We start from the raw sequence: 19,342 nt of genomic DNA on the forward strand, positions 1-19,342 counted from the left end.
TTCTGCTCCGATATCTTATGGTGCAGCGCTGAATCTAAATGTGAGGCGTCCAAAGTGCGTTACCCGGGTAGCGGAGGGAGCTGGCAGTTTGGGTGGAGGTGAAGGGAGACAGAAATACGAATGGAAGGGAAGGATATAGATTTCATAGAAGAGAACACTTTGTGTAAGATCTGTACTGTTTAACCAAGAACAAAAACACAGCAAGGTGAAGCAATGATGGCTGAATTCGGCATTGATATTTATTCAGTTAAGTCACAGGGTCTGGCCCAGAGAGACAGAATGTGTAGAGGAGCCCGCAGTGTCTCCAGTGAAAGACCCTCAGCATGATCCCATTGGGGCAGGGTGGGGTGGGGGACAGGACAGGAAGGGGGTAAACGAGGCCAGGGCCTCTCGGGGGTTGGTCCAGAGAAACAGAATGTGGAGGAGCCTGCGGTTTCTCCAGTGACAGACCCTCAGCATGATTTTATTGGGGCAGGGGGAGTGGGGGAGAGGAAGGGGGTAAACGAGGCCAGGGCCTCACGGGGGTTGGCCCAGAGAAACAGAATGTGTAGGAGCCTGCGGTTTCTCCAGTGACAGACCCTCAGCATAATTTTATTGCGGCAGGGGGAGTGGGGGAGAGGAAGGGGGTAAACGAGGCCAGGGTATCAGTGGGGTGTAAAGCTCCCAGCTCATTAATCCACTCAAGGAGGGCTGATGGGGCTGAGGGTGTGGGAGGAGGGGGGGGGAGACAGCTGTCAGAACCCCCACTCCCCGGGTGGCCGCTCCCTACTGCTGGTCTTCGCCGAAGACGTCATTCTGCTTGCGTTTCATGTTCTCGAAGTCGAAGTCGCTGCCCGTCATGCGCCGGTAAATGTCCTTGATGTCGTTACAGGTGGTCTCAAAGTGTGTGGTGGCATCGTACGACTGCGAGATGAAGATCTGCGCGGCGAGGGGAGAGCGCGATGAGCGTGTGGGGGAGCAAGGCGCGGGCCAGTAGGTAGAGAGGAGCGGGAGAAAGAGACGAGGGGAAGGGGAGAGGAAGTGGGGAAATGGTGAAGGAGGGGTAGGGAGACAGTGAGAGGGAGTGGTGGAGGGGATGGGGAGGAGGTGGGAGAGGAAGAGGCGAGAGGGAGGGGAAAGAGGAGTGCGAGGGAGAGGAAGAGAGGGAAGTGAGGAGGAGATAATTATAGTTCACCACCTTTACCCAACCATCTGAGCATTCCCACCACACCTCGTTCCCCCCCCCCACCCCCAGGGTCAGTATGGAGGGTGAGTGATGCCGAATGCCCTGCTCCCTTTGATTTGTCCCACAGCCCCTCTCCAAGGGGAGGGATGTTGCCCTTGGAATCCCCCTCCATCCATCCTCACTCCTCCACCTGGGGAGAGCTCTACAACCATCCCACTGTTCTCCCCATGACTCGCCTCCCCTACTCACCTGGCTCTCCGTCCCGTCGTCCAGCGGCTCGTACAGATCACTGATGGCCACAAACCTGGGGTTAGAGGTTACAGGTCAGCAAGGGGGTCATGGCAGAACAGCCAAAGGCCTCCCAGCCTATCCCACCCCACCCTCCCAGCCAACACATTCCTGCCACGGAGACACCAGACTGTAGTGAGTAGTGCAGCTGTCTCTCTTGCCCTGGATACCCACGTAAAATCCACAACTCCGACGCGTTGTGTAGAAACATAGAAAACCTACAGCCCAATACAGGCCCTTCGGCCCACAAAGCTGTGCTGAACACGTCCCTACCTTAGAACTACCTAGGCTTACCCATAGCCCTCTATTTTTCTAACATCCATGTACCTATCCAGGAGTCTCTTAAAAGACCCTATCGTATCTGCCTCCACCACTGCCGCCGGCAGCCCATTCCACGTCCTCACTACTCTCTGCGTAAAAAACTTACCCCTGACATCTCCTCTATACCTAGTTCCAAGCACCTTAAAACTGTGCCCTCTTGTGTTAGCCATTTCAGCCCAGGGGAAAAGCCTCTGACTATCCACACGGTCAATGCCTCTCATCATCTTATACACCTCTATCAGGTCACCTCTCATCCTCCGTCGCTCCAAGGAGAAAAGGCCAAGTTCACTCAACCTATTCTCATAAGGCATGCTCCCCAATCCAGGCAACATCCTTGTAAATCTCCTCTGCATCCTTTCTATGGCTTCCACATCCTTCCTGTAGTGAGGTGACCAGAACTGAGCACAGTACTCCAAGTGGGGTCTGGCCAGGGTCCTATATAGCTGCAACATTACCTCTCGGCTCTTAAACTCAATGCCACGATTGATGAAGGACAATGCACCGTATGCCTTCTTAACCACAGAGTCAACCTGCGCAGCAGCTTTGAGTGTCCTATGAACTTGGACCCCAAGAACCCTCTGATCCTCCACATTGCCAAGAGCCTTACCATTAATACTATACAGTACTCTGCCATCATATTTGACCTACCAAAATGAACCACCTCACACTTATCTGCCTTGAACTCCATCTGCCACTTCTCAGCTCAGTTTTGCATCCTATCGATGTCCCGTTGTAACCTCTGGCAGCCCTCTACACTATCCACAACACCCCCAACCTTTGTGTCATCAGCAAATCTACTAACCCATCCCTCCACTTCCTCATCCAGGTCTAAAAATCACAAAGAGTAGGGGTCCCGGAACAGATCCCTGAGGCACACCACCGGTCACTGACCTCCATGCAGAATATGACCCGTCTACAACCACTCTTTGCCTTCTGTGGGCAAGCCAATTCTTGATCCACAAAGCAATGTCCCCTTGGATCCCATGCCTCCTTACTTTCTCAATAAGCCTTGCATGGGGTACCTATCAAATGCCGTGCTGAAATCCATATACATTACATCTATTGCTCTTCCTTCATCAATGTGTTCAGTCACATCCTCAAAAAATTCAATCAGGCTGGTAAGGCATGACCTGCCCTTGACAAAGCCATGCCGACTACCCCTAACCATATTCTACATCTCCAAATATTCATAAATCCTGCTTTTCAGGATCTTCTCCATCACCCTACTAACCACTGAATTAAGACTCACTGGTCTATAATTTCCTGGGCTATCTCTACACCCTTTCTTAAATAAGGGAACAACATCCACAACCCTCCAATCCTCCGGAACTTCTCCCGTCCCCATTGATAATACAAAGATCATCGACAGAGGCTCAGCAATCTCAGCAGTTTGCACGTTCTCCCCGTAACAGCGCTCTGGTTCCCTCCCAAGTCCCAGTGTGGGGGTGAAGGGTGGAATCTCGGGGGAGAGGCTGATGGGAATAAAGTATTGTCAGTACAGACGCAGTAGGCTGAAGGGCATCTTTAACTGTGTAGAACTTTGACCTCTTCCCTCTCCACCTTGGTTCCCACTCATTCTCTGTCCTTCCTATCACCACCCCTTCTCCTAATGGCATGACTCTTGGTAGCGTGGAGGAACTGGGGGATCTTGGCGTCCAGGTCCATAAATCTCTCAATGTTACTGTGCATGTTGATGGAGTGGTTACAAAGCCATATGGCGTGTTGGCCTTCATTAACTAGGGGAATGAGTTCAACAGCCACGAGGTATTGTTGTAACTCTATAAAACCCTGGTTAGATAACAGTTGGAGTATTGTGTTCAGTTCTAGTCACCGACCTGGATTAGACAGCATTTTTCTAAAATGAGGATAGACTGATTGAACTGGGGCTTTTCTCTTTGGAGTGAAGGAGGATGAGAGGTGACTTGATAGAGGTGTACAAGATGATAAGAGGCTTAGATTGCCAGACGGGCTTTCCCAGGGCAGGGATGACTAATATGAGGGGGGACTACTTTATAGTGATTAGAGTAAAGTATAAGGGGGATGTCAGAGGTAGTTTTTTCTGAAAAACAGACTGGGGTGGGTATGTGGAACATGCTGCCAGAGTGGTAGTAGAGGCAGATACATTTAAGACATTTAACTCATAATGGTTGGTGGGGTGGAGATACAGTACGTCTCTACCAAAGGAGGTGCAAAGCACTCCTTCCCTTCACGGGCCTGCAGGTCACCCTTGGGGCAGCTGTAGCACCTGCTTAGCCCCCCAGTCAGTGTCACATGAATCCATGGGAGCAGGCGGTCAATGGTCGTATGAGCAGCCGGTGCAGATCACAAGTCCTGGTTATGAGACCAGTGATGCCAGCCAATCTCTGAAGATTATTGATAATGGCTGGGGTCACCCATCTTGTAAAGACACCGCCCAGAAGGCAACAATGGCAAAGCATTTCTGCAGAAAAATTTGCCAAGAACATCATGGTCACCATAATCACCCAAGTCATTCAACATGGCACATGATGATGATGATGTCATTCAACATGGCAAATGATGATGTCATATGACAGCACACGATGATGATGATGATGATGTCATATGCCACGGCACATAATGATGATGAGATATAGACACATGGATGATAGAGAGTTGAAGGGTGAGATTGATCTTAAAGTACGTTAAAAGTTCAGCACAACATTGTGGGCTGAAGGGCCTGTACTGTGCTGCACTCCACACTCAACGTTCTGTTCTGACATACTCTACCCACCAGGCCCATCGAGATGCAGAGCCATCTTGGCCTGAAAGTGCCTGAAGGGGTTGATAAGGTGGGAAAAAAAGGCATTCTGCATGTTTGCTTCATCGGCTAGGGCTTTAAGCAAGAGTTAAGAAGTCAGATTGCAGCTCTGATGAAAGGTTCCGGCCCGAAACGTTGACTGATCGTTTCCACGGATGCTGCCCGACCTGCTGAGTTCCTCCAGCTTGTTGTGAGTGTTGCTTTGACCCCAGCATCTGCAGGATATTTTGTGCTCAAGATTGCAGCTCTGGTCAGGCCGTACTTGGAGTACAGTGGGCAGTTCTGGCAGAGTCTTTACAGTAAGGATTTAAAGAAGGTGCAGAAGAGGTTCACCAGGATGCTGCCTGGACTAGAGACCATCTCTAATCACTTCGGTAGAAAACTTGCCAAGAACAATCACGGTCATGCGACACAGCACAAAACGACGATGATTATGAGATTCAGCAGGATGCTGCCTGGACTAGAGACCATCTCTAACCACTTCTGTACAAAACTTGTCAAGAACAATCACGGTCATGCGACACAGCACAAAACGACGATGATTATGTGTTTCACCAAGATGCTTCCTGGATTAGAGACCATCTCTAACCACTTCCGTAGAAAACTTGCCAAGAACACTCACGGTCATGCGACGCAGCACAAAACGATGATGATTATGAGATTCAGCAGGGTGCTGCCTGGATTAGAGGCCATCTCTAACCACTTCCGTAGAAAACTTGCCAAGAACACTCACGGTCATGCGACGCAGCACAAAATGACGATGATTATGAGATTCAGCAGGGTGCTGCCTGGACTAGAGGGCGTGAGCTGTGTGGAGAGGTTGAACAAACTTGGGTTTTCTTCTCTGGAGCGACAGAGACCTGAGGGGTCAGCCTGACTGATAGAGGTTTATAAGATTATGAGAGGCATAGATGAGGTAGACAGACAATATCCTTGTCCCAGGGTCAAATTGTCTAATACCAGAGGGTATGCATTCAGGGGGTAGAGTAAATTCAAACGGGATAAAGTCCTGAATCATAGAAAGGTGCAACACAGGCCCTTCGGCCCATCAGTCCGTGACAACCCATTTACACTGCCTACTCCCATCGACCTGCAACTGGACCTCCGACTGGCATGGCCAGCTATGGGCAGGACACCCCACCCCCTCCCCAGCTCACTTTTGGTCAACGGGCTCGATGAGTTCGAGGGCGGGTTGGATCTCCGTCTCTGGCTGGGCCGTCTCCACCGTGGTGCTGATGATGGCGATGTACTTGCCCTGGGCAGCCACACTGTGGGCATGTGAGATCAGGCAGATGTAGATATCTGTCGGGAGCCAAGTGGGACGGGTGGTTCGGGGGTGAGGGTGAAGGGGGTCAGGGGGAAGAGAGAGAGGGGACAGGAAAGGGGGAGAGAGGGGGGACAGGAAAGGGGAGGGAGAAGATGGGAGGGGAGAGAGAAGAGAGATCATCAGCACACCAGTTCCCATGTGGTTTCACACCACCTCCCTTCCCGACCCTGTCACACACAACCTCTTGGTGAGACTCTGCCCTGTGGACCCCATTGCCCCTCATGGGAGAAACCCTCATTCCTCACTGTCACAACTGGGCATTCCCTCTACCTAAGACCCTTCCCCCTCTAGTCCGAGACTGTACCACTAAAGGAAACCTTTCTCACCTGCCTCCCTGGGGACACGCCCATCTCCTACCTTCTCTCCTGAAGGGACCCCTCCCCTCCAGAGCCGATCCAGTGGGTCCACGTCAACCGATCCCTCCTGTCCATGTCAGCACCACAACTGGATGTGGGGAGGGGTGGGGGGAGGAGAGGGAGGGTTTCTCCAACCATGCCAGTGAGGATCCCTCCCTCCCGCCCCAAGCCTCCTCCCAACAGGCTCACAGCTTATCCGGGAGGAGCAGGCAGAGAAGCAGAGATCCGCATACAACCTCACCAGTTTCAATTGATGCCTCTGATGCTACCCCCCCCCCCCGCCCCCCGTGACCTCCTCTGTCTCAGGTAGACCAAGCACAGACAGGTTGCCCTGGGAAAATCACTCAATTCCCCACACCAAAGTCCATCCTCGGCTCTCTCCTCTGCCAGGTTGAGGCTCATGTCATGTTGTTCCACCTGGGGTGAGTGGGTTCCTCAACCCAATGAACCTCCAATCTCTGTTGACCTGGTCTCCCTCTGTCCCTCCATCTCTTCACCTCCCCAGTACCCTCTACCATCATCGGCACACACACACCCCTCCGTCCCAGACTACACTCCTCCTCCTCATCCTCACCTGGATCCATCCACCACCTCCTCAGCCTACATTCCCACTCCCCCATCCTCACCCTCGCCTGGATCCACCCATCACCTCCTCAGTCTTGCGGCAACACTTACCCCACTTTTCTACACTAGTTCCTCCCGTGCTTCAGTCGTCTTGAAGGGTTGAACCCCGAGACGTCAACCGTCCATTTGCCCCCATAGATGCTGCCCAACTCACTGAGTTCACCAGTATCGAATGTACTGCTCCAGATGGGGGGGGGGGGGTCTCCTGTTCCTCCCCTTCTGCGCCCCCCCAGCCCGTACAGAAGGGAGGTCTTCCACCCCTGGAGGTCTCCTGTCCCTCCCTCGCTCTCTGCCGCTTTCCCCGTACAGGAGGGGACAATGCCTACCAGATTTCCGGCCGAGCTGTTTCTGGGGGATGATGATCTGGCAGGAGGTGGCATCGCTGGTGCTGCAGATGGGGTGGCTGAGGATGCAAATGACCCGGATCACCTGCCCGGCCTTCCGCACTCGGTCAGGAACGTAGCTGGGGTCACAGATCAGCTGCTTACAGCGTGCCACCTGTCCAAAAAGGGGGCACTGGTTAGATCTCGCCCACAGAGAGAACCCCCTACAAACGACACCCCGCCAACCCATGCCCCCTCCCGCAGCACATCACTTGTCCAGGAGGGTCACCCATTGTACTGCGAACCACAAAGTGCAAGGAGCCCCTTCCCTCCCATCCACACCCCCACCTCTACTCCTCACCTCACCCTGATACCCTGATTTACCCAGTCCTGTCCCACACTTCTAGAAACTGCCCCACCATCAAATACAGGGGGAAAAACGTCCAACAACGCAGAAGCAGGCCTTTTGTTCCAACTGGTCCCTGCCACCGAGATTCAAGCAAGTTCCATCTGTCCTCAGTTGTCCCGGACCTCTATAAACCAGGGATTCCAAACTTTGGCTCCATCCTTCACCTCTCACCTTAAACCCAGTCCTTGATTCCCCAACCTGGGGGAAAAAGACTGTGCACATTCACCCAATCTGCACCTCCTGGTTTTATACACTTCTATGAGATCATCTCCATCTCCTGTGTTCCAACCTGCCAAACCTCTCCCTATAAGATCATCTCCGTCTCCTGCGTTCCAACCTGCCAAACCTCTCCCTATAAGATCATCTCCAACTCCTGCGTTCCAACCTGCCAAACCTGTCCCTATTAGATCATCTCCATCTCCTGCGTTCCAACCTGCCAAACCTGTCCCTATAAGATCATCTCTCAGTTTCCTACGTCCTAACCTGCCAAATCTCTCCCTGTACATCAGTCCCTCGAATCCTGGCAATGCCCAATCTTCTCTGCACTCTTTCCAGTTTAACCCCGTCTTCCCTATCACAGGGTGACCAGAAATGCCCTCGGGTGCAGCCTCACCAACGCTCTGAACAACTGCACAGCTTGGGTCGTGGTAGAGGGGGATAGTGAAGCCCAGTCAAATCCACTGACCCCACGGACGTTGGACAATTTGCCAGTGTCAGGGTTTGGACTGAGTGGGAGGGCTCTGTATTTGAAATGACGTCATTAACAGGAGGCACTGCCTGAAAAAGGCAACGTCCATCATTCAAGGCTCCCCACCATCTGGGCCACGTCACCTTCTCGCTGCTCCCCAGGCAGCAGGTACAGGAATCTGGTTCAAGAACACTTGCGTCCCTCCAACCACTCAGTTCCTGAACCGACCAGCACAACCCTGATCACCACCTCAGTACAGCAACCCTGAAACCACTTTGCAAAACCACGGAACTTATGTTGTTCAAATAACGTTCTTCCTCGTAAAAAATATCAGTATTTCCATCGGCCCAGGCCATGCTCTTTTCTCTCTGCTGCCACCAGGTAAAAGGTACAGGAGCCTCAGGACTCACACCCCCAGATTCAGGAACAGTTATTACCCCTCAACCATCAGGCTCTTGAACCAAACATATAACTTCACTTCCCCATCACTGAAATGTTCCCATAACCTATGGGCTCACTTTCAAGGGACCTTCTTCTCATGTTCTCAACATTTATTGCTCATTTATTATTATTTCTATATTATTTATTAGTATTTGCACAGTTGTTGTCTTTTGCACACCGGATATACACCCTAGTCAGTACAGTCTTTCATCGACTGTTATGGTTGTTATTCTAGTATGGGTTAACTGAGTCTATCTGCAAGACAATGAATCTCAGGTTGTATATGGTGACATATATATACTTCGATAATAAATTTAGTTGGAACAACCCCACAATGGTGGGGAGGGGGGCTGTTGGTGTCTGATCCAGTGGGACTCTCTCCCCCCTCCCTCCCTCCCTTTTGGGACAGTGGCTGGGAGTTCCCCACACGGGCCAGGGAGCGAGTGGGACAAGGTTACCTCGCCTGACGACCTGACGCCAACCACTTTATTGTTTTCCATCACCAGCTCATCCACCGGCTTGTTCAGCATGTACGTGCCGCCGTAGATCGCGCTCAGCCTGGGGAGATGGGAATCAAGACACAGTCACTCCTCACCCACCTCGATGAGGGTCCTGCCTTTGGCATTACACAGCACTGGGAAGGGGGCATATGCAAAAGAGGACACGACCCCTCTGGTCAGCACCAGCCCAGAACCATCTCCTGGAGTCTCCCCCACCTCCAAAAAGTCCCTGCCAAATCTGTTCTGACACGAGCGGCAGATCACAGAAACCTCCCTCTCTCTCATCTGTTCACCCTGCGCTGTGTCCAAACCCAACCCATTGCGATGACTCCAACCGTTGATCTCCTCAAATCAACCTCCACCACCCCAGACCTGAGCCCAGGAAGAGCAAATGTCTCTCCAACCCCACCCCTCCCTGCCGTTTCCTCCATCCCATCCTGACCGGTCGCACCTCTGACCAGCCATTGACGCTGATCTTACCTCCAGAAACCGTTGTGGGAACGCTGGCAGGAGAGGGAGGGAGGGAGGAGAGGGAGGAGGGGAAGACTGGTGCAGGGAAAGGGGGAGGGTGGGGAAGGGGAGGGAAAGACAGTACCAAATACAGAGAAGACTCCTGCCACAAGGTCCCAAATCAAACCTTCTGGCCTCCCAGGGGACACAGTGGTCATCCCCCCTCACCTGGCAAATCCCTGTGGCAGCTCTCCCAGCCCATACAGCGGGTACAGGTATGGGCTCTTGCCGTAGCGCGCCAGTGACTCGCTGTATAGTTTGATGCGGTTAATGGCCTCCAGGCAAGGCTGGTCCAGGTAACTGTGTACGGGACAGGGAAAAAAGGAGGGAGAGAGAGAGATATGGGATTGTCCAGTACCTGCTTCCGAGGGAGGAAGCCTACCCGTTCCTAGCGATCCTCCCTCCCATGCCCGTCCCATCACTCAACCCCCCAGCAGATCCACGATACCAGTGTATGGGAGATGGGGGCGGGGGTGGTGAGAGGGGTGGGACAAGGGACGGGAGTGAGGGATGTTAGAGACAGGGAGGGAATGGTGTCCCAGAGACTTTGGGGGGGGGGGTTCACAGAGATTGGGGGGGGTGTCACAGGGGGGAAGGTTGAGGGGGGTTCACAGAGACAGGGGTGTTGTAGGGAAGACAGGTGTCACAGACGGTGAGGGCTATAGGAGGTGGGGTTCACAGAGATGGGGGGTTCACAGTGGGGGAGGGCTCACAGAAATGGGGGTGTCACAGAGGGGGAGGGTTATAGGAGAGGGGGGTTCACAGAGACGGGGGTGTTACAGAAGGGGAGGGTTATAGGAGGTGGGGTTCACAGAGACGGAGGGGTGTTACAGAGAGGTGGAGGGGTGTAGGGGCTGAGATGGGGGTCACAGAGACAGGGAGGGGTGTAGGAGCTGAGATGGGGGTCACAGACACAGGAGAGGTGTAGGGGCTGGAGAGAGAGTGTCAATGGAGTTCAGAGCGGCAGGAAATGTGACTCAACAATTTGTCTGGTTCCCACAACAATGACCATGGGATCTTGCTATGCACATACACCAGTCAACAGACCTGCAGTGCCTAGTGGTTGGGGAGGGGGTGCGTGCTGGGGAACTGGGGAAAATCCAGCCACCTCTCCCCTCAGTGTGCCCCCACGCTGGGCTCAGCCCGCGGCCGCACACGGCACATGGAGAATGCCACGTTTGAGGGGCATTCCCGTCCCTCCGTCCACCCACCCGCACTCTGCCCAGTCCTGTCGAGTGCCAGGTTCGAAGGGAACCTCCCTCCTTCTTTCCACCCACCCCACCCCTGCCATGCCCAGCCTGGCCACGCACTCATCAGTCCTGTAGAGCGCCAGGGCGTGCCCGGTGAAGTCGATGGTGTCCTGGCCCAAGTCGAACTTCTTGTACACGTCACGCATGGTGCTCCGCACAGGGTCCACGTCCTGGTGGGTCTTGGGGTCGTTCTCGTCGTAAGAGGACACAAATAGCAGGAATTTCCGGTAACGCCGCTTCTCGAACATGCCCAACAGACCTGGGGGGGGGGGGGCGTGGGGAGCATTGTTCAGGGCACAGCTTTAGTATGTTGAGGACACTCGGCCCACTCTCTGTACTAGCTCCTTGCCATCACCTTCCCATCACCGCAACAATCTGTCCCCATTCCCTGTGTGAAACCTCTCATATCCTCCTCCCACACCTCACGTAGAACACTACGGTACAGTACAGGCCCCTCCCCTCCAAACGTTGTGCCAACCTTTCAACCCAAGATCAATCTAACCCTTCCCTCTCACACAGCCCTCCACTTCTCAATCATCCGTGCGCCTCTCTCTTAAATGTCCCCAATATATTTGCCACTACCACCCCTGTTCCGCAGACTGTCCACTCTCTGTAAAGAACTTCCCTCTGACATCTTCCCCTGTTCTTTCCTCCAATCCCCATAAAATCATGCCCCCTCCTATGAGCCATTTCTGCTCTGGGAAAAAGTCTCTGGCTGTTCACTCGATCTTATTATCTTCTTGTACGCCTCCATCAAGTCACCTCTCACCCTCCTTCACTCCAAAGAGAACAGCTCTAGCTCACTCAACCTCACGCTCTCTAATTCAGGCAGAGTCCTGGTAAATCTCCTCTGCATCCTCTCTAAATCCTCCACCTTCTGCCTATAATGAGGTGACTGAAACTGAACACAATACTCCCAGAGTATCCCTTGTTCACCTCCTCTCCTGGTCTCTGAAAGAACCCCCTGCCCAATCCAAGGCAGTACTCCCCTCCTACAAACGCCAGGGGGACACATTGACCCTCCCTGACCCGTGCGCCTCAGACTACCACCGAGAATCCTTGAGCTGCCCTCTGCTCCTCGAAACGTCCCACACCAGACTACCTGGCTGCCGAGGGCTGGGGTGAGGGGGATCGGGGAGGACAGACCTGTGGGGGGGGGGGGGGCATCACTCACTGGAAGCCAGCGCCTCAGTCTCTGTGGAGGGCACCTTGTAGATCTTGCTGGCTTTGTAGACGAAACTTCCGTCCACCACTTTGAAGTCAAGGTAGCGAGTGACCTCTGTGTACAGAAGCATCTTCACCAGCTGGCCTGGAGGGAGGAGACAGGATGTGTACCTGTCATTCTCACAAAAGCACACTCTGCCGCATGATACTGCCGTCCCCCACAGACACACTGCACTTCCCCTCGCAAACACGAAGAAATCTGCAGATGCTGGAAATTCAAGCAACACACATAAAAAATGCTGGTGAACGCAGCAGGCCAGGCAACATCTCTAGGAAGAGCTAGTAAGAGATTTGAAAGTGGGAGGGGGAGGGGGAGATCCAAAATGACAGGAGAAGACAGGAGGGGGAGGGATGGAGCCAAGAGCTGGACAGGTGATTGGCAAAAGGGATATGAGAGGATCATGGGACAGGGAGGCCCAGGGCCAGAGAAAGGGGGAGGGGGGAGAAAACCCAGAGGAAGATGGAGAGTAGGCAAGGAGTTATTGTGAGAGGGACAGAGGGAGAAAAAAGAGAGGGAAAAATAATAATAATAAATAAATAAGGGATGGGATACGAAGGGGAGGTGGGGCATTAATGGAAGTTAGAGAAGTCAATGTTCATGCCATCAGGTTGGAGGCTACTCAGACGGAATATAAGGTGTTGTTCCTCCAACCTGAGTGTGGCTTCATCTCGACAGTAGAGGAGGCCGTGGATAGACATATCAGAATGGGAATGGGATGTGGAATTAAAATGTGTGGCCACTGGAAGATCTTGCTTTCTCTGGCAGACAGAGCGTAGGCGTTCAGCGAAACGGTCTCCCAGCCTGCGTCGGGTCTTGCCAATATAGAAACATAGAAACTACGTGGAGTAGGCCATTCGGCCCTTCGAGCCTGCACCACCATTCAGTATGATCATGGCTGATTATCCAACTCAGAACCCTGTACCAGCCTTCCCTTCATACCCTCCGATCCCTTTAGCCACAAGGGCCATATCTAACTCCCTCTTAAATATAGCCAACGAACTGGCCTCAACTGTTTCCTGTGGCAGAGAATTCCACAGATTCACCACTCTCTGTGTGAAGAAGTATTTCTTCATCTCAGTCCTAAAAGGCTTCCCCTTTATCCTCAAACTGTGACCCCTCGTTCTGGACTTCCCCAACATCGGGAACAATCTTCCTGCATCTAGCCTGTCCTATTCCTTTAGGATTTCAGACGTTTCAATAAGATCCCCCCTCAATCTTCTAAATTCCAACGAGTATAAGCCTAGTCAATCCAGTCTTTCATCATATGAAAGTCCTGCCATCTCAGGAATCAATCTGGTGAACCTTCTTTGTACTCCCTCTATGGCAAGAATACCTTTCCTCTGATTAGGGGAGGCCGCATCGGGAGCACTGGACGCAGTATATCACCCCAGCCGACTCACACGTAAAGTATCGCCTCACCTGGAAGGACTGTCTGGGGCCCTGAATGGTGGTGAGGGAGGAAGTGTAAAGGCATGTGTAACACTTGTTCCGTTTACAAGGATAAGTGCCAGGAGGGAGATCGGTCGGGAGAGATTCTTTCAGTTGGTCCTGACGAAGGGTCTCGGCCCGAAACGTCCACTGTACCTCTTCCTAAAGCTGCTGCCTGGCCTGCTGCATTCACCAGCATTTTTTAGGTGTGCTGCACTTCCCCTCTCCAGCACTTCGCGCTCACACCTCTCAGAGACCCCAGCCTTTCTGGGGACCAAGACCAAACCTTGTGACAGGTGGGGTCACGCAGTGTACCACAGCATGCACACAGGCCCTTCGGCCCAGCCAGTCGCTGCCGGGAATGGTGTTGATCCCAGCACCCCACATTTGGCCTAGGTCCCTCAAGACCCTCAACAAATGCTGATATTCCCCTCCGCACCCCCACCAATGGCTACCCACATCTCTCCTCCCCCAGCCCACCTACCATTGGCCATCAGGAACTTGGGGATTAGGTCCACATTCCAGTCCCGGCCGCGTCCCATGGATTCAGGGGGAGATTCCGACAGTCCGAACCGTTTGTAAAGCTGTGGAGAAGACGGGGAGACCTGTTCAGACCTCCCGGCAACAGTGCCCACCATCCAACACCTCCGAAACCAGCCAACGACAGGTCCACCTGCCCATCAGGTTTCTACTAGCCCTGTGCAGGACCAGCAGCCTGAAGACACACAGCCCCTAGGGCAGCACAGTTAGTGTAACACTTCAAGCACCAGAAACCCAGGATTAATTCCTGCCACCGTCTATAAATGATTATACATTCTCCCCGTCACCGTGTGGGTTTCCTCCGGGTGCTCCGATTTCCTCCCACCGTCCAAAGATGTACCGGTTGGGAGGTTAATTAGTCATTGTAAATTGTCCCGTAATTAGGCTCAGGTGAAAATGAGGAGATGACTGGGCGTTGTGGCTCAAAGGGCTGGAAAAGAGAGTTCTGCGCCACATCTCAATCAAACAATCAATAAACAGACAATAGATAAGTAAATCGAATAGTGGACTTCTTGAAGGTAAAAAAGTCCTTTTTGCTTTTTAAAGAATGTATAAATTATTTCATCATTGATTCATTTTACATAGCGATACAGCACAGTAACACTCTTATCCGGAACAACAACCATAAATACATCACGGTGACACTCTCATCCGGAACAAGGAGTATAAATACACCACGGTCACACTCTCATCCGGAACAACGAGTATAAATACATCACGGTCACACTCTCATCCGGAACAACGAGTGTAAATACATCACGGTCACACTCTCATCCAGAACAACGAGGATAAATACAACACGGTCACACACTCATCCAGAACAACGAGTATAAATACATCACGGTGACACTCTCATCCGGAACAACGAGTGTAAATACATCACGGTCACACTCTCATCCAGAACAACGAGGATAAATACAACACGGTCACACACTCATCCAGAACAACGAGTATAAATACATCACGGTCACACTCTCATCCGGAACAACGAGGATAAATACAGCACGGTCACACACTCATCCGGAACAACGAGTGTAAATACATCACGGTGACACTCTCATCCGGAACAACGAGTATAAATACAGCACGGTCACACTCTCATCCGGAACAACGAGTGTAAATACATCACGGTGACACTCTCATCCGGAACAACGAGTATAAATACAGCACGGTCACACTCTCATCCGGAACAACGAGTATAAATACATTATGGTCACACTCTCATCCGGAACAACGAGTATAAATACATTATGGTCACACACTCATCCGGAACAACGAGTATAAATACATCACGGTGACACTCTCATCCGGAACAACGAGTGTAAATACATCACGGTCACACTCTCATCCGGAACGAGTGTAAATACATCACGGTCACACTCTCATCTGGAACAACGAGTGTAAATACATCACGGTCACACTCTCATCCGGAAGAACGAATATACTGCGGCTCGGTAACACTCTCATCCGGAACAACGAGTATAAATACATCACGGTCACACTCTCATCCGGAACAACGAGTATAAATACATCACGGTCACACTCTCATCCAGAACAACGAGTATAAATACATCACGGTCACACTCTCATCCGGAACGAGTGTACATACATCACGGTCACACTCTCATCCAGAACAACGAGTATAAATACATCACGGTCACACTCTCATCCGGAACAACGAGTATAAATACATCACGGTCACACTCTCATCCGGAACGAGTGTAAATACATCACGGTCACACTCTCATCCAGAACAACGAGTATAAATACATCACAGTCACACTCTCATCTGGAAGAACGAGTATAAATACATCACGGTCACAGTCTCATCCAGAAGAACGAGTATACTGCGGCTCGGTAACACTCTCATCCGGACGAATGACCGTAGTTACAGCACGGTAACACGTGCATTTGGACTGTATCTTGCACCACCCAATCACATCCATGTTATTAACTCTGGACACCCCATATAACCCGGAATATCCACCCTCAGGCATCAATACAGCACAGTAACAGTCTAATACCAATCACCAAACCCTGCACTGCCAGTTTCACCCACATGATTATCTATCTACACTCCACAGGAGTAAACCGATATAGCATGCCCACCACTTACTAAGTCTCAATTCCTTACAGTCAGCAGCAGGAATTTGACCCAGATGACTGGCGCAGTGATATTATTTTGCTCACACACCATCAACTGTCTTATGAAGAACTTCTCGCTTGCCACTGTTCCTTTGAGCATAGCACAGCGTTTTACTGTCTGAGTGACCTGGGTTCAATTCTCACCGCAGGCTTTCAGGAGTTTGTATGCTCTCCTCATGACTGCGTGTATTTCCTCCGCGTGCTTGGCTTTCCTTCCACGTCCAAACACGTGCTCGTTAATAGGTTAATTGGTCACTGTGAAGTGTCCTGTGACTAGCCTGGGGTTTAGTTGGGGGTTGCTGGATCAAAGGGCTAGAAGGGCCAATTCCACATTGTATTTGAATAAGTGAATAAAAACTATCTTTGATTAATCATTCCGAGCATTTCGTAACGTAAAAGGATGATTCTTTGTTATCTACGTGTTTTGCTTTCCTTTGAATAGAAGTATTACAGACAGATTAAAATAAGTAAAACTCACAGTTTGCTTATTATCAAAGTGGTTATGCAGAATACAGCCCTGAGATTCAGCTTGCCACAGACAGCCACGAAACAGAGAAACACAATGTGAGAATAAACATCAACCGCCCCCATTCGCAAAAGAAAAACAAATCACACAAATGGCAACCAAAATAACGCGAGTGGAAAACATAAAGAGTCCAAACTTAGTTCTGTTTAAAACTTTTAAAAAGCAATTGAAAAGTACATCTCTAAATAGTCCTGTTATTGTAGGCGATATACACCTTCAGAAACGTCAACATGAAATAATAATGATTGGTGTATATTTACTCATCACTGTAATCCAGCTTCATGATTGATTTATGGGAAATACATTGAAACGTACAGTGAAATGCATTGTCTGCGTGAACAGCCAACACATAAAGGTAAGCTGGGGAGTGCCCGCCAGGTGTCGCTACACTTTCCGGTGCCAACATGGCTGACCACAATAACGAGCGCTTTTTCCACCTTAACTCGCAGGCCTTCATCCCCAGGACAGGCCACCTCCCTGCCTCCAGTCCTTGGCCCCGGACTCTCAGACCCCTCAGTACAGCACCTCAACCGACGCAGGAATCATCCCTCCCGGATCAGAGACCTTCTCAGGAGCAGACTTCTCGATCCACCCCCTCCTCAGCCAGTGTCATATATTGGAAAATGCAAATGCACACATTGTATTTTCTATATTTACTATGTAACCACTGATAGCTGAATAGAAGGTATTCACTATGTCGCCATGACTTTTGACCTGTTCACTATTAATTCATGAAGAGAACTAGAATGAAACCAAGTTCGGTGGTGAGTAAGGTGATGAAATATGTGGCAGTATGTCAACACAAGACTAATTAAGAAATAACTGTGGTTAAGGATGAGAGGACATATGGTCTAAAATGTAAACTACGACATAATTAAGTTGGGGAGTAAAACAATAGTTGAAAGTCGAGAGCGGATGTATTGATGATATGTAATCACAGGCTGACTGGATATGATAATGTAGCTAAGATAGGAGATTGCTATAAAGAATGCTGTGTACAAGCCTCGACGGGCAGTCAGCTACTAGCTTTCTGATTGTCTCAGCTTTGATTTGCAAATTAAAGTTTAAAACGTCTTGACGAGTTTTCTGCGTCTCCTTGTCGTTTGTGAGAAACGAGAAATCACGACACATACAGCCTCCCACCACCCACACTCCAATGTCTTCCCACAGTGAGGACCCACATACAGTCCCCACCCCTCCCTCAGAGCACCGCACAACCCCTCTCCCTCCTCACGTGCCCCATACAGGTTTTTTAATCCCTTTTCCCTCACACTGCTGGCCTTCAGCCCTGCCCCCCTCTCCCTGCAACACACACAAGTTGCTGGAGGAACTCAGCAGGCCAGGCAGCGTCCACGGAAAAGAGCACAGACCCCTCAAGAGGACCGCCTCTCTCCCTCCCCCCGTGCTCTCCTTCTGCACATTCCCAGGAACAAGCGCTCCAGCTTGCCTTCTCCTTTGCGGAGATGGACCCGGAATCCACTTTCTCAAAGGGCTCCGTTCCTCCGTCGCATTTTCCTGCCGAGCATTGATCCCATGTACTCCGGCCAGCTCTCTCCTCATCTGATTCACACTGGCCCCTCTCCAGCTGACTACTTTTACCCATGCACTCTCGGCCTTACGTATATTGTGATCGCTATTTCCCGGCCGTTCCCCACTGATATCTGCTCTATCCATCCCGCCCAGCCCCCGCCCAGAAACCGGGCCAGCCTGTCTAGCTAGGACAGGAACAAGACTGACAGAAAGGGTGCAGAGTCTGAACAGCAACCTCCCCCCCCCCGTGATGACCAGGATAAACCTCCTTCCCCCTCCCCAGCACCATACAGAGTTCAACAGCGTACCTCCTCCAGAGGTGTGATCGAGGAGCTTTCTCCTCCGTAGTAGGGATTGCGATCCATGTGAAGGACCTTCTTCCCATTGACGGACATGATTCCGGACAGGATGCATTCCTGGAAGAGACGGGAGAGGGTGCAGAGACTCATCATCAGGAAGTTCAAATTATAAAGTGAACTTATTTACCAAGTACACAGTGAGCATCTCACCGTACACAGACCAGAATGGACAAACAACCAGTGTGCAAAAGACAGCAAAGAATGCAAATATATATAAAAAAATAATAATAAATAAATAAACAATAAATATTGAGAACATGAAATAAGTCCTTGAAAGTGAGCCCATAGGTTGTGGGAACATTTCAAAGCAGTGAAGTTGAGTGAAATTATCCCCTCTGGTTCAAGAGCCTGATGGTTGAGGGGTAATAACTGTTCCTGAACCTGGTGGAGACTCCTGTACCTTCTTGCTTATGGCAGCAATGAGAGGAGAGCATGGCGTGGATAGTGGGAGTCCTGGCTGATGGATGCTGCTTTCCTGCCAAAGCTCCCCTTGTAGGTGTGCTTAATGGCGGGGAGGGCCCCCTCACAGCACAGACCAGCCTCCCTCCGCAACCTCTGTACACTTTGACGCGCGCCCCCGCCCCCGCACACCCCCTCTGCTGTCCCAA

At 51.3% G+C, this 19,342-nt stretch overlaps 1 protein-coding gene across 1 annotated transcript; it reads right to left on the reverse strand.

The window, feature by feature from the left end:
• Positions 1–214: 214 nt before the first annotated feature.
• Positions 215–18,787, reverse strand: LOC140190267 (rab GDP dissociation inhibitor alpha). Its single transcript, XM_072246847.1, has 10 exons — positions 18,684–18,787; positions 14,119–14,218; positions 12,156–12,290; positions 11,042–11,240; positions 9,900–10,031; positions 9,180–9,279; positions 7,187–7,358; positions 5,711–5,855; positions 1,415–1,469; positions 215–918 (listed from the first exon to the last, which is right to left on the reverse strand). Exons 1-10 carry the CDS (start codon positions 18,768–18,770, stop codon positions 766–768), a joined length of 1,278 nt encoding a protein of 425 aa, XP_072102948.1. The 5' UTR covers positions 18,771–18,787; the 3' UTR covers positions 215–765.
• Between the last annotated feature and the right edge of the window lie 555 nt (positions 18,788–19,342).

Source organism: Mobula birostris, chromosome 29 (assembly GCF_030028105.1).
Source record: "Mobula birostris isolate sMobBir1 chromosome 29, sMobBir1.hap1, whole genome shotgun sequence".
NCBI classification, from domain to species: Eukaryota; Metazoa; Chordata; class Chondrichthyes; order Myliobatiformes; family Myliobatidae; genus Mobula; species Mobula birostris.

What these genes read in the sequence shown, in the direction of transcription:
- LOC140190267 (XM_072246847.1), bottom strand. Translation starts at nt 18,770, where the DNA reads ATGTCCGTCAATGGGAAGAAGGTCCTTCACATGGATCGCAATCCCTAC. An exon ending in CGATCACACCTCTGGAGGAG is followed by an intron (nt 14,219 to 18,683) that starts GTACGCTGTTGA and finishes TCTTCTCCACAG; the next exon opens with CTTTACAAACGGTTCGGACT. An exon ending in ACGACGGGACGGAGAGCCAG is followed by an intron (nt 919 to 1,414) that starts GTGAGTAGGGGA and finishes CTCGCCGCGCAG; the next exon opens with ATCTTCATCTCGCAGTCGTA.